Source organism: Heterodontus francisci, chromosome 25 (assembly GCF_036365525.1).
Source record: "Heterodontus francisci isolate sHetFra1 chromosome 25, sHetFra1.hap1, whole genome shotgun sequence".
Lineage (NCBI taxonomy): Eukaryota > Metazoa > Chordata > Chondrichthyes > Heterodontiformes > Heterodontidae > Heterodontus > Heterodontus francisci.
In genome coordinates, this window is record NC_090395.1 from 74,229,018 (window position 1) to 74,242,881 (window position 13,864).

Consider the following 13,864-nt stretch of genomic DNA (forward strand, 5'->3'; position numbering starts at 1 on the left):
AGATTAAGTTTGAAGGTATGAGGGGCAAGTTGGCTATGATGGATTGGGAAAATACATTAAAAGATTTGATGGTAGACAGGCAATGGCTAGTATTTAAAGAAGTATTACACAGTTTACAACAAATATACATTCTGCTAAGACACAAAAACCCAACAGGAAATTTGAATCAACTGTGGCTAACAAAAGAGTTTAAGGATTGCATTAGGTCAAAGGAAGTGTCTTATGCGGTCGTCAGAAAAACTGGTAAGCCTGAGGATTGCGAGCAATTTAGAGTCCAACAAAGGATGATCAAGAAAGTGGGTAAGAAAGGGAAAAGAGATCATGAATGTAAACTAGCTAGAAACATAAAGGCAGACTGTAAAAGCTTCTTTAGGTGTGTGAAAAGGAAATGGTTAGCAAGGGCAAATGTGGGTCCATTGCAGGCGGACACAGGAGGGTTTGTGGTGGAGATTGAGGAAATGGTGGAGAGACTAAACAATGACTTTGTCTGTCTGCAACGAGAAAGACACGGAAAAGTCTTCCAAAAATACTAGGGAACCAAGGTACTTGTAAAAATGAGGAACTGAAAGTAATTAGTATCGATAAAGAGATAGTACTCGAAAAATTAATTGAATTGAAAGTTGATAAATTCCCTGGACCAGATGAGCTACATCCCAGAGTACTGAAGGAGGTGCCAATACAGATAGTGGATGCATTGGTGGTTATCTTTCAAAATTCTATAGATTCTGGAAGGGAGCGAGAGAGAAAACTGAGAACTACAGACCTGTTAGATTGACATCAGTGGTAGGGAAAATGCTAGAATATATTATAAAGGATGAGATAACTGGACACTTGGAAAATAAGATGATTGGGCAGAGTCAACATGGATTTGTGAAAGGGAAATCATGTTTGACAAACCTTTTGCAGTTACTTGTAGCATAAAGGAGAAGCAGTGGATGTGTATTTGGATTTTCAGAAAGCTTTTGATAAGGTCCCACACAGGAGGTTAGTAAACAAAATTAGAGCACATGGGATTGGGGGTAATATACTGCAGTGGATTGGGAATTGGTTAACAGACAGAAAGCGGAGTAGAAATAAATGGGTCATTCTCAGGATGGCAGACTGTTACTAGTGGGCTACTGCAAAGATCCGTGCTGGGGCCACAGCTGTTTACAATCTATATAAATGATTTGGATATGGGGTTCAATTGTAACATTTCCAAATTTGTGGATGACCCAAAACTAAGAGGAAATGTAAGTTGTGAGGAGGATGCAAGGAGGCTTCAAGGGAATTTGGGCAGGCCAAGTCAATGAGCAAGAACATGGCAGATGGGATATAATGGGAATAAGTGTGAAGTAATCAACTTTGCCGTGAACAACAGATGCCCCTCTACATTGCTTTCATTGATCTCACCAAAGCCTTTGACCTCGTCAGCAGACGTGGTCTCTTCAGACTACTAGAAAAGATCGGATGTCCACCAAAGCTACTAAGTATCATCACCTCATTCCATGACAATATGAAAGGCACAATTCAACATGGTGGCTCCTCATCAGAGCCCTTTCCTATCCTGAGTGGTGTGAAACAGGGCTGTGTTCTCGCACCCACACTTTTTGGGATTTTCTTCTCCCTGCTGCTTTCACATGCGTTCAAATCCTCTGAAGAAGGAATTTTCCTCCACACAAGATCAGGGGGCAGGTTGTTCAACCTTGCCCGTCTAAGAGCGAAGTCCAAAGTACGGAAAGTCCTCATCAGAGAACTCCTCTTTGCTGACGATGCTGCTTTAACATCTCACACTGAAGAATGCCTGCAGAGTCTCATCGACAGGTTTGCGTCTGCCTGCAATGAATTTGGCCTAACCATCAGCCTCAAGAAAACGAACATCATGGGGCAGGATGTCAGAAATGCTCCATCCATCAATATTGGCGACCACGCTCTGGAAGTGGTTCAAGAGTTCACCTACCTAGGCTCAACTATCACCAGTAACCTGTCTCTAGATGCAGAAATCAACAAGCGCATGGGTAAGGCTTCCACAGCTATGTCCAGACTGGCCAAGAGAGTGTGGGAAAATGGCGCACTGACACGGAACACAAAAGTCCGAGTGTATCAGGCCTGTGTCCTCAGTACCTTGCTCTACGGCAGCGAGGCCTGGACAACGTATGCCAGCCAAGAGCGACGTCTCAATTCATTCCATCTTCGCTGCCTTCGGAGAATACTTGGCATCAGGTGGCAGGACTATATCTCCAACACAGAAGTCCTTGAAGCGGCCAACACCCCCAGCTTATACACACTACTGAGTCAGCGGCGCTTGAGATGGCTTGGCCATGTGAGCCGCATGGAAGATGGCAGGATCCCCAAAGACACATTGTACAGCGAGCTCGCCACTGGTATCAGACCCACCGGCCGTCCATATCTCCGTTATAAAGACGTCTGCAAACGCGACATGAAATCGTGTGACATTGATCACAAGTCGTGGGAGTCAGTTGCCAGCATTCGCCAGAGCTGGCGGGCAGCCATAAAGACAGGGCTAAATTGTGGCGAGTCGAAGAGACTTAGTAGTTGGCAGGAAAAAAGACAGAGGCGCAAGGGGAGAGCCAACTGTGCAACAGCCCCAACAAACAAATTTCTCTGCAGCACCTGTGGAAGAGCCTGTCACTCCAGAATTGGCCTTTATAGCCACTCCAGGCGCTGCTTCACAAACCACTGACCACCTCCAGGCGCGTATCCATTGTCTCTCGAGATAAGGAGGCCCAAAAGAAAAGCATCAACTTTGGTATAAAAAACAGAAAGGCAGAGTATTTCTTAAATGGTGAGAGGTTGGGAAGTGTTGATGTCCAAAGAGACCTGGGTGTCCTTGTTCATGAGTCATTAAAAGCTAGTATGCAAGTACAGCAAGCAATTAAGAAGGCAAATGGTATGTTGACCTTCATTGCAAGGGGATTTGAGTACAGGAGTAAAGATGTATTGCTTCAATTGTATAGAGCCTTGGTGATTCTGCACCTGGAGTATTGTGTACAGTTTTGGTCTCCTTATCTAATCCCTGGGATGGCGGGATTGTCTTGTGAGGAGAGATTGCAGAAACTGGGCCTGTATTCTCGAGTTTCGAAGAATGAGAGGTGATCTCATTGAAACTTACAAAATTCCTACAGGGCGTGACAGGGTAGATGTGGATAGGATGTTTCCTCTGGCTGGTGATTCAAGAACAAGGGGACACAGTCTCAGAATAAGGGCAGGCCATTTAAGACTAAGATGAAGAGGAATTTCTTTACTCAGAATCTGTAGAATTCTCTACTCCAGAGGGCTGTGGAAGCTCAATCACTGAGCATGTTCAAGACCGAAATCGATAGATTTCTGAATACTAACGACATCAGGGGATATGGGGATAGTGGGGAAAAATGGCGTAGAGGTAGATAATCAGCCATGATCTGTTTGCATGGCGGAGCCGGCTGTTTGGGCCGAATGGCCTACTCCTGCTTTTATTTCCTATGATCCATTTAACCTCTCATTCAAAAGACAGCACCTCTGACAATGCAGCACTCCTTCAGAACTGCACTGGAGTTTTGACCTGGATTTTTTTTTATATTGGAGTGGGGCTTGCATCCAGATGAGACCGTGACCACCGAACCAAGGTGAAACTGGAGACAAGATACCTCATTTGGAATTTCTGAAAGCTTTGATCCGCATAAGAGATTTTTAATTAAACTGAAAGCCACAGGAATCAAGGGGAGAACATAGGACTGATTAAAAAAAATTGGGGAGTACTTAGCTGATCGAGAGGTGTTGAGTGGAGTCCTGCAGGCAGTATGTGCTTGGTCTTCCATTTCTATTTTATATCTCTATCTCGAGGATTAGAGCCTTCAGCTCGTCAGTCGAGCCAATAAGTATTTAAGGAGCGTGAGGGGCTTGACAAGTTCTGTCTGTTTCAGTACTGGTGGATTTCCTAATGAAATGCTCACTGTTAGTCAAGGTCATACTTACCAGGACAGAGCATTATAATTGTACTGTGCAATGCCTTGGCAGTGTGTAACTCAGTGCCTCTAAGGCCTACAAGGTGTGATTGCTGATCTTTGCTCAAGTCCGTTAGCTGATTGGTCTTGGCAGATGCTCAAGTCAATAAAAGTTCTTAAGAATTTTAAGAAGTAGATGTTGCTGGCAAGACTGCCTTTATTGCCCATCCTGAGGGCATTAATAATCATCCTTTTAGTGTGGGATTGGAGTCACGTGTAAGCCAGACAAGGTAGAGGTAGCAGATTCCCTTTCCTGAAGAATAGAAGTGAACCATTTGAGTTTTTATGACGGCTTTCATGCTTACTTTATCTGGTGCCAGCCCACAAATTACCAGGTTTATTGAATCCAGTTTTACAACTTGCCATGATTAGATTTGAACTCAGCCTCTGGGTTATTTAGGCCAGAACCTTTCATATATGTTTGAAAAGATCTTTCATCTGCTTGTTCTTCCTGCATCAACTTTTCCCCTTTTTGAATCACAGAATGGTTACAGCACAGAAGGAGGCCATTTGGCCCATTGAGTCTGTGCCAGCTCTCGAGCAATTTAGTTTGTCCCACACCCCTGTCCTTTCACTGTCGCCCTGCAATTTTTTTCCCTTCTTGTGCTTATCCAGTTTCCTTTGGAAAACCACAATTGAACCTGGCTGCAGCCACCTTTCAGGCAGTGCATTCCAAACTGTAATCACTCACTGCGTAAAGTTTTCCTCATGTTGCCTTTGGTTCTTTTGTCAGTCACAATCATTTTAAATTGCTATGTCTACATATTATAATGGAAGATGCCTATGTAACCTTTTCACTCTGTAGTTACAGCCTTCAGCCAGTGGAGGTGCAGCAGCGTCACCAAGGTGTCACGGAGTTTACATAGGCATTTTCAATTATAAATCAGGGCATTGAAATTTATAATGGGAATATAAAAACACGAGCAGATTGGGAAATATAAAAACACTAGCAAACTGTATGATTTCAAAATGGGGACTGAGCACGTGTGTGCCCTGCACCAATTGTCAGAGGAACAGGAGTAGGCCATTCAGCTGCGTGAACCTGTTCCGTCATTCAATTATAAAGTGATCTATATTTTAATTCCATTTTCCTGCCTTTGCTCCATATCTCTTGATATCCTTACCTAACAAAAATTTAGTGATCTTACCCTTGAATATCTCTGAACTCCAACTTCAACAGCGAATTTCAGATTTCACTATTTGTGTGAAAATATGTTTCCTGATTAGTCTGGCTCCAATTTTAAGGTTATGCTTCCTTGTTCTGGATTCCCCATCAGTCGAAACAGGGTTTCACTTGATCATGTTGAAAACTTTGATTAGGTCATCTCTCCACCTTCTAAACTCAAGGGAATACAAGCCAAGTTTATGCAATTGTCTTCCCAATTTAACTAAACTGAACGCAGTGCTCCAGATGGGGTCGGACTCAGGCTGTACAGCTGCAGCATCACTTTCTCCTGTAAATTCCAACCTCCATGAGATAAAGGCCGTCGTTCCATTAGCTTTTTTGATCACTTTTTTTTTGGATCTACGCAGTTGCTTTTAGTGATTTGTGTACCTGGACATCCAAATCCCTTTGCTCCTCCACAGTTCCTAGTCTCTCACCATGAAGAAAATATTACAATTTGTTTTTCTCATTCAAAGTGGCTTACCTCACATTGAACTCCATATGCCACAGTTTCGCCCACTCACTTAGTCTGTCTATGTTCCTTTGTAGCTTCTTCCCTCCACACAGTTTACTGTGCCTTCTAACTTAGCGTCATCTGCAAACTTGGATATATAACTCTGTTCCTTCACCAGCCATTAATATATATGGTGAAAAGCTGAGGCCTCATTATAGATCAAAGAACAGAACAGTACAGCACAGAAACAGGCCACTCGGCCCTCCAGGCCTGCGCCAATCTTGATGCCTGCCTAAACTAAAACCGTCTGCACTTCTGGGGTCCGTATCCCTCTGTTCCCATCCTATTCATGTATTTGTCAAGATGCCTCTTAAACGTCTCTATGGTACCTGCTTCCACCACCTCCCCCGGCAACAAGTTCCAGACACTCACCACCCTCTGTGTAAAGAACTTGCCTCGCACATCCCCTCTAAACTTTGCCCCTCGCACCTTAAACCTATGTCCCCTAGTAGCTGACTCTTCCACCCTGGGAAAAAGCTTCTGACTATCCACTCTGTCCATGCCGCTCATAACTTTGTAAACCTCTATCATGTCGCCCCTCCACCTCCGTCGTTCCAGTGAAAACAATCCGAGTTTATCCAACCTCTCCTCATAGCTAATGCCCTCCAGTCCAGGCAACATCCTGGTAAACCTCTTCTGTACCCTCTCCAAAGCCTCCACGTCCTTCTGGTAGTGTGGCGACCAGAATTGCATGCAATATTCTAAGTGTGGCCTAACTAAAGTTCTGTACAGCAGCAGCATGACTTGCCTATTTTTATACTCTATGCCCCGACCGATGAAGGCAAGCATGCCATATGCCTTCTTGACTACCTTATCCACCTGCGTTGCCACTTTCAGTGACCTGTGGACCTGTACGCCCAGATCTCTCTGCCTGTCAATACTCCGAAGGGTTCTGCCATTTACTGTATACTTCCCACCTGCATTTGACCTTCCAAAATGCATTACCTCACATTTGTCCGAATTATACTCCATCTGCCATTTCTCCACCCAAGTCTCCAACCGATCTATATCCTGCCGTATCCTCTGACAATCCTCATCACTGTCCGCAACTCCTCCAACCTTTGTGTCGTCTGCAAACTTGCTAATCAGACCAGCTACATTTTCCTCCAAATCATTTATATATACTACAGACAGCAAAGGTACCAGCACTGATCCCTGTGGAACACCACTAGTCACATCCCTCCATTCAGAAAAGCACCCTTCCACTGCTACCCTCTGTCTTCTATGACCGAGCCAGTTCTGTATCCATCTTGCCAGCTCCCCTCTGATCCCATGTGACTTCACCTTTTGTATCAAACCGCCATGAGGGACCTTGTCAAAGGCTTTACTGAAGTCCATATAGATAACATCCACTGCCTTTCCTTCATCAATCATCTTTGTAACTTCCTCAAAAAACTCAATCAAATTAGTGAGACACGACCTCCCCTTCACAAAACCATGCTGCCTCTCGCTAATAAGCCCATTTGTTTCCAAATAGGAGTAAATCCTGTCCCGAAGAATCCTCTCTAATAATTTCCCTACCACTGATGTAAGGCTCACTGGCCTATAATTTCTTGGATTATCCTTGCTACCCTTCTTAAACAAAGGAACAACATTGGCTATTCTCCAGTCCTCTGGGACCTCACCTGTAGCCAATGAGGATGCAAAGATTTCTGTCAAGGCCCCAGCAATTTCTTCCCTTGCCTCCCTCAGCATTCTGGGGTAGATCCCATCAGGCCCTGGGGACTTATCTACCTTAATGCTTTGCAAGACACCCGACACCACCACCTTTTTGATAATGAGATGACTGAGACTGTCTACACTCCCTTTCCTAGGCTCATCATCCACCAAGTCCTTCTCCTTGGTGAATATTGATGCAAAGTACTCATTTAGTACCTCGCCCATTTCCTCTGGCTCCACACATAGATTCCCTTCTCTGTCCTTGAGTGGGCCAACCCTTTCCCTGGTTACCCTCTTGCTCTTTATATACGTATAAAAAGCCTTGGGATTTTCCTTAATCCTGTTTGCCAATGACTTCTCATAACCCCTTTTAGCCCTCCTGACTCCTTGCTTAAGTTCCTTCCTACTGTCTTTATATTCCTCAAGGGATTCGTCTGTTCCTAGCCTTCCAGCCCTTACGAATGCTTCCTTTTTCTTTTTGACGAGGCTCACAATATCCCGCGTTATCCAAGGTTCCCGAAACTTGCCAGACGTATCCTTCTTCCTCACAGGAACATGCTGGTCCTGGATTCTAATCAACTGACGTTTGAAAGACTCCCACATGTCAGATGTTGGTTTACCCTCAAACAGTCGCCCCCAATCTAAATTCTTCAGTTCCTGCCTAATATTGTTATAATTAGCCTTCCCCCAATTTAGCACCTTCACCTGAGGACTACTCTTATCCTTATCCACAAGTACCTTAAAACTTATGGAATTATGGTCACTGTTCCCGAAATGCTCCCCTACTGAAACTTCCACCACCTGGCCAGGCTCATTCCCCATTGCCAGGTCCAGTACGGCCCCATCCCTAGTTGGCCTATCTACGTATTGTTTCACGAAGCCCTCCTGGATGCTCCTTACAAATTCTGCCCCATCCAAGCCCCTAGCACTAAGTGAGTCCCAGTCAATATAGGGGAAGTTAAAATCATCCACCACTACAACCCTGTTACCTTTACATCTTTCCAAAATCGGTCAACATATCTGCTCCTCTACCTCCTGCTGGCTGTTGGGAGGCCTGTAGTAAACCCCCAACATCGTGACTGCACCCTTCCTATTCCTGAGCTCCACCCATATTGCCTCGCTGCATGACCCCTCCGAGGTGTCCTCCCGCAGTACAGCTGTGATATTCTCCTTAACCAGTAATGCAACTCCCCCACCCCTTTTACATCCCCCTCTATCCCGCCTGAAGCTTCTAAATCCTGGAACATTTAGCTGCCAATCCTGTCCTTCCCTCAACCAAATCTCTGTAATAGCAACAACATCATAGTTCCAAGTACTAATCCAAGATCTAAGTTCATCTGCCTTCCCTGTTGTACTTCTTGCATTGAATCAAATGCACTTCAGACCACCAGTCCCGCTGTTCTCCGCAACATCTCCCTGCCTGTTCTTCCTCTTAGTCTTACTGGCCTTATTTACTAGTTCCTCTTCATTTATTTCACTAGCTGACCTACTGCTGTGGTTCCCAACCCCCTGCCACACTAGTTTAAACCCTCCCGAGTGACGCTAGCAAACCTTGCAGCCAGGATATTTGTGCCCCTCCAATTTAGATGCAACCCGTCCTTCTTGTACAGGTCCCATCTGTCCCTGAAGAGATCCCAATGGTCCAGATATCTGAAACCCTCCCTTCTACACCACGTTCAGCCACGTGTTTAGCTGCACTATCTTCCTATTTCTAGCCTCACTGGCACGTGGCAGAGGGAGTAATCCCGAGATTACAACCCTAGAGGTCCTGTTTTTAAACTTTCTACCTAACTCCCTAAACTCCCCCTGCAGGACCTCATCACTCTTCCTGCCTATGTCTTTGGTACCGATGTGTACCACAACCTCTGGCTGTTCACCCCCTTCAGAATGCCCCCTGTCCATTCAGAGACATCCTTGACCCTGGCACCAGGGAGGCAACATACCATCCTGGAGTCTCTTTCCCATCCACAGAAGCGCCTATCTGTGCCCCTGACTATAGAGTCCCCTGTAACTATTGCTCTTCTGCGTTTTGTCCCTCCCTGCTGAACAACAGTGCCAGCCGTGGTGCCACTGCTCTGGCTGCTGCTGTTTTCCCCTGATAGGCCATCCCCCCCAACAGTATCCAAAACGGTATACTTGTTCGAGAGGGGGATAGCCACAGGGGATTCCTGCACTGACTGCTTGCCCCTTCTAGCGGTCACCCATCTATCTGCCTGCACCTTGGGTGTAACCACTTCTCTAAAACTCCTGTCTATGACACTTTCTGCCACTTGCATGCTCCTAAGTGCATCCAGTTGCTGTTCCAACCGATCCATGCGGTCTGTGAGGAGCTGCAACTGGGTACAGGCCAGACGGGTTGCATCTAAATCAAGCTGGGACTGATTTCCTTGTGGGGCGATTTGCTAGTGGGGAGGATTTAAACTAACTTGCAGGGGTGTAGGAACCTGGAAGTAATAGAGAGGAATACTAAGGTGCACCGAATACTAGGAGAGATAGATAGCACTAGAGTAGGAAATAGTAAGTTATTAGGTAATTTCAGAGTAAGGGAGAAAGTAATAAAGTCTAAATTAGGGCTACTGTGCATATATGTTAATGCGCGGAGTGTGGTAGATCAGATTGGTGAGTTACAGGCATAAATTGCTACGTGGAAGTATGATGTTGTGACAATAACAAAGACCTGGCTCAAAGAAGAGCAGGACTGAGTATTAAATATTCCTGGATACAATGGGGGAAGGGTGGTGGTATTGATTAAGGAGAATATTGCAGTGCTGGAGAGAGAGGATGTCCCAGAGGGGTCAACACAGAATCTATTTGGCCAGAGCTAAGGAACAAAAAAAGATTCAATTACATTGCTCAGTATTGTCTATAGGCCACCAACTAGCAGGAAGGATGCAGAGGAACAAATTTGGACGGAAATTGCAGACAGGAACAAGAATTATAGCGTAGTTATAACGGGGACTTTATCTGAATGTGGACTGGGATAGTAGTAACGTAAAGGGCAGAAAGGGCAAGAGTTCCTTGTGTGTTCAGGAAATTTTTCGACAGCAGTATGTTTCCAGTCCAATGAGAAAGGAGGCACTAGTAGACCTGGTTCTTGGGAATGAGGTGGGCCAAGTGGATCAGGTAGCAGTAGGGGAATATTTATGGAACGGTGATCACTGTATCGTAAAGTTTAGGTTGGCTATGGAAAAAGACGAGCAGCAATCCAGAGTAAGAATAATTAACTGGGAGAAAGCCAACTTCAATGGGATAAGAATGGATCTGGGCCAAATAAATTGGAATCAAAGGTTGGTAGGCAAACCTATCACTGGACAATGGGCTACCTTTAAAGAAGATAGAGTTGGGGCACGGTTAAGGTATGTTCCTATGAAGGGGAAAGGTAGGGCAAACAAATCCAGAGCTCCCTGGATGACGAAAGAGAAGATGAAGCAGAAAAAGTGTGTTTAAGACAGATGTCAGGTGGATAATACAACCGAGAACCAGGCTGAATATCAAAGGTTCAGAGGGGAAGTGAAAAAGTAAGTAAGAGCAGAGAGAGTATGAAACGAGACTGGCAGCTAACATAAAAGGGAATGCAAAAGTCTTCTGTAGGCATATAAATAGTAAAAGGGTGGTGAGAGGAGGAGTGGGACCAATTGGGGACCAAACAGGGGCTTTACACATGGAGGCAGAGGGCATAGCTGAGGTATTAAATGAATACTTTGCATCTGTTTACCAAGGAGGAAGATGCTGTGCAGGTCATGGTGAAAGAGAAGGTAGTTCAGACACTTGAAGGGTTTAAAATTGTTGAGGTGGAGGAATTGGATAGGCTGTCTGTACTTAAAATTGATAAGCCACCAGGACCGGATGAGATGCATCCAAGGATACTGAGGGAAGGGAGTGTGAAAATTGCGGAGGCACTGGTCATAATTTTCCAGTGTTCCTTAGACTCAGACGGTGCCAGAGGACTGGTGAATTGCAAATGTTATGCCCTTGTTCAAAAGAGGGTATAAAAATAAGCCCAGCAACTACAGGCCAGTCAGTTTAACCTCAGTGGTGGGGAAGCTTCTAGAAATTATAATTTGGGTCAAAATTAATAGTTATTTGGGCAAATGAGGGTTAATGAAGGAAGCCAGCATGGATTTGTGAAGGATAAATTGTGTTTAACTTGCTGGAGTTTTTGATGAGGTACAGAGAGGGTTGATGAGAGTAATGCTGTTGATGTGGTGTACATGCACTTTCAAAAGGCATTTGATACAGTGCCACACAACAGACCTGTGAGCAAAGTTATAGCTTATGGAATAAAAGGAACAGTAGCAACATGGATATGAAATTGGCTGAGTGACAAAAAACCGAGTAGTGATTAATGTTTTTTGGACTGGAGGAAGGTTTGTAGTTCCTCAGGGGTCGCTATTGGGACCCTTGCTCTTCCTGATATAATAATGACCTAGACCTTGGTGTGCAGGGCGCAATTTCAAAATTTGTAGATGATACAAAACTTGGAAGCATTATGAACAGTGAGGGGAACTGCAAAAGGACATAGACAGGTTAGTGAAATGGGCAGGCAAGTGGCAGATGAAACTTAATGCAGAGAAGTGTGAAGTGATTCATTTTGGTAGGAAGAACGCAGAGAAACAAAAAATAAAGGGTATAATTCTAAAGGGGATGCTGGAGCTGAGGGACCACTGTATATATGTGCATAAGTCATTGAAGGTGGCAGGACAGGTTTAGAGCACAGTTAATAAAGCATACAGTATCCTAAGCTTTATTAATAGGGGCATAGAGTACAAAAGCAAGGACATTATGTTAAACATGTATAGAACACTTGTTCAGCCTCAAATGGAGTTGTGTGCAGTTCTGGGTGCCACACTTTAGGAAAGATGTGAAGGCGTTAGAGAGAGTGCAAAAAATATTCATGAGAATGGTTCCAGGGGTGAGGAACTTCAGCTACATAGATTGGAAAAGTTAAGACTGTTTTCCTTGGAGAAGAAACGATTTGAGAAGAGATTTAATAGAGGTGTTCAAACTCGTGAGGGGTCAGAGCAGAGTAGATAGAGAAAATCTACTTCCACTGGTGGAAGGATCGAGAACAGGAGGGCATAAATTTAGGGTAATTGGCAAAAGAAGCAATGGCAACGTGGAAGACTTTTCATGCAGAAGGTGATTAGAATCTGGAATGCACTGCCTGAGAGTCTGGTGGAGGCACATTCAATTGAGGCATTCAAGAGGCAATTGGATTATTATCTGAAAAGGAATAATGGGGAGAAGGCAGGGGAGTGGCACTAGGTGAATTGCTTCTTCGGAGAGTCAGCACAGACGCGACAGGTGGAATGGCCTCCTTCTGTGCTGTAATAATCGTGGTTCTGTAATTCAGACAATATCCATAGACACTGCCCCCTACTCACCATGCCAGTGACATCGATGATTCTGCTAGTCAGGGATGGCTTCTATTCTTCACAAATTCAAGCTGACTATCTAATCAGCTGATACCTGCTCAACTTGTTACACCAGGACTGGAAGAGCAGTGTAAATGAGGACGCCAATTCCCGTTTGTAGCTGAAGGTCTGAGCTGTGCTAGCTGTGTATTGCAGTAAGTTGCTGTTATCTGTACTTAATGGGAAAGTGGACTCATCAATTGTGGTATTGATCAGAATGTTTTTAATTTTCAAAATAGAGCTTCCATACGGCTGGGAAAAGATCAGTGATCCGGTTTATGGTTTCTACTATATCGAGTAAGTTTCCCCCCAAGAAAAGGTAAAACTGATTCTGTTTTCAGCTGGATTCATCAGAGTTTTAGACACCAAATGTTCTGCAGGAGGTTTCCTCTGCTTTGAGTTGCTTGTGAAATTATTGGTGCTTGTTGCGAGGGGTGAATCTGGCATTTACATCAGTTGGTCAATAAATGGCTGCTGGTTTTCTCCAGTTCAGGAATTCTCTTCAAACCCTCTTTGAGTTTTTATATTTAGACAATAACTAGCCCTGTTGTATTGCACTCGGTGCATCAACAGCCCGTCCCCAGGCTCCATAGAGAAGTCTCCTCTGTCTCAGGAAAAATAATTTTCTCCCATCTCCTTTTCCCCCTCCCCACACATTCTGTCCATCCCACATACCCTACCCCACACCCCTTACTTGTACCCTGAAGTAGCTGGTGTACTGAGATATTCTACAAACCTGAGTCACCTGGCAACTTGCCCAACTGACCAAGTGGCTTCTGTTTTCTTGGCCTGTTTGGGAAAGATGGATAAACCCAGGAGCACGATTCAGCATTGATTGCAACTTAATCCTGAGCCATTAATTCTCAGTACAACAAGTCACTTGTGCAGCTGAGACCTTGAGTGATTCCGGGACTCCGATCGTTGGGTGACATGGTGAGGGAGGAGTGTCGGGAGGTGAATGATATTTCAGAGACTGAGTTAACTTCCTCTCTCTCCTTTTGTCTTCCCCTGCAGCCACATAAACCAGAGGACCCAGTTCGAGAACCCAGTTGTTGAAGCAAAGCGGAAAAAGCAGCTGATTTTTCAGCGGGACAGTCAGCGTGGGCTGCAAGGGGATGAGCGGCCAGGT

At 44.8% G+C, this 13,864-nt stretch overlaps 1 protein-coding gene across 4 annotated transcripts in view; it reads left to right on the forward strand.

The window, feature by feature from the left end:
* Positions 1–13,864, forward strand: part of magi3a (membrane associated guanylate kinase, WW and PDZ domain containing 3a) — a 139,972-nt gene that overhangs the window by 96,477 nt on the left and 29,631 nt on the right. For all 4 annotated transcript variants that reach the window (XM_068057511.1, XM_068057509.1, XM_068057507.1 and 1 more), the window contains 2 exons: positions 12,975–13,032; positions 13,750–13,862. In XM_068057511.1, coding sequence (XP_067913612.1) covers positions 12,975–13,032; positions 13,750–13,862 — 171 coding nt within the window. The remainder of the gene's footprint in view (positions 1–12,974; positions 13,033–13,749; positions 13,863–13,864) is intronic.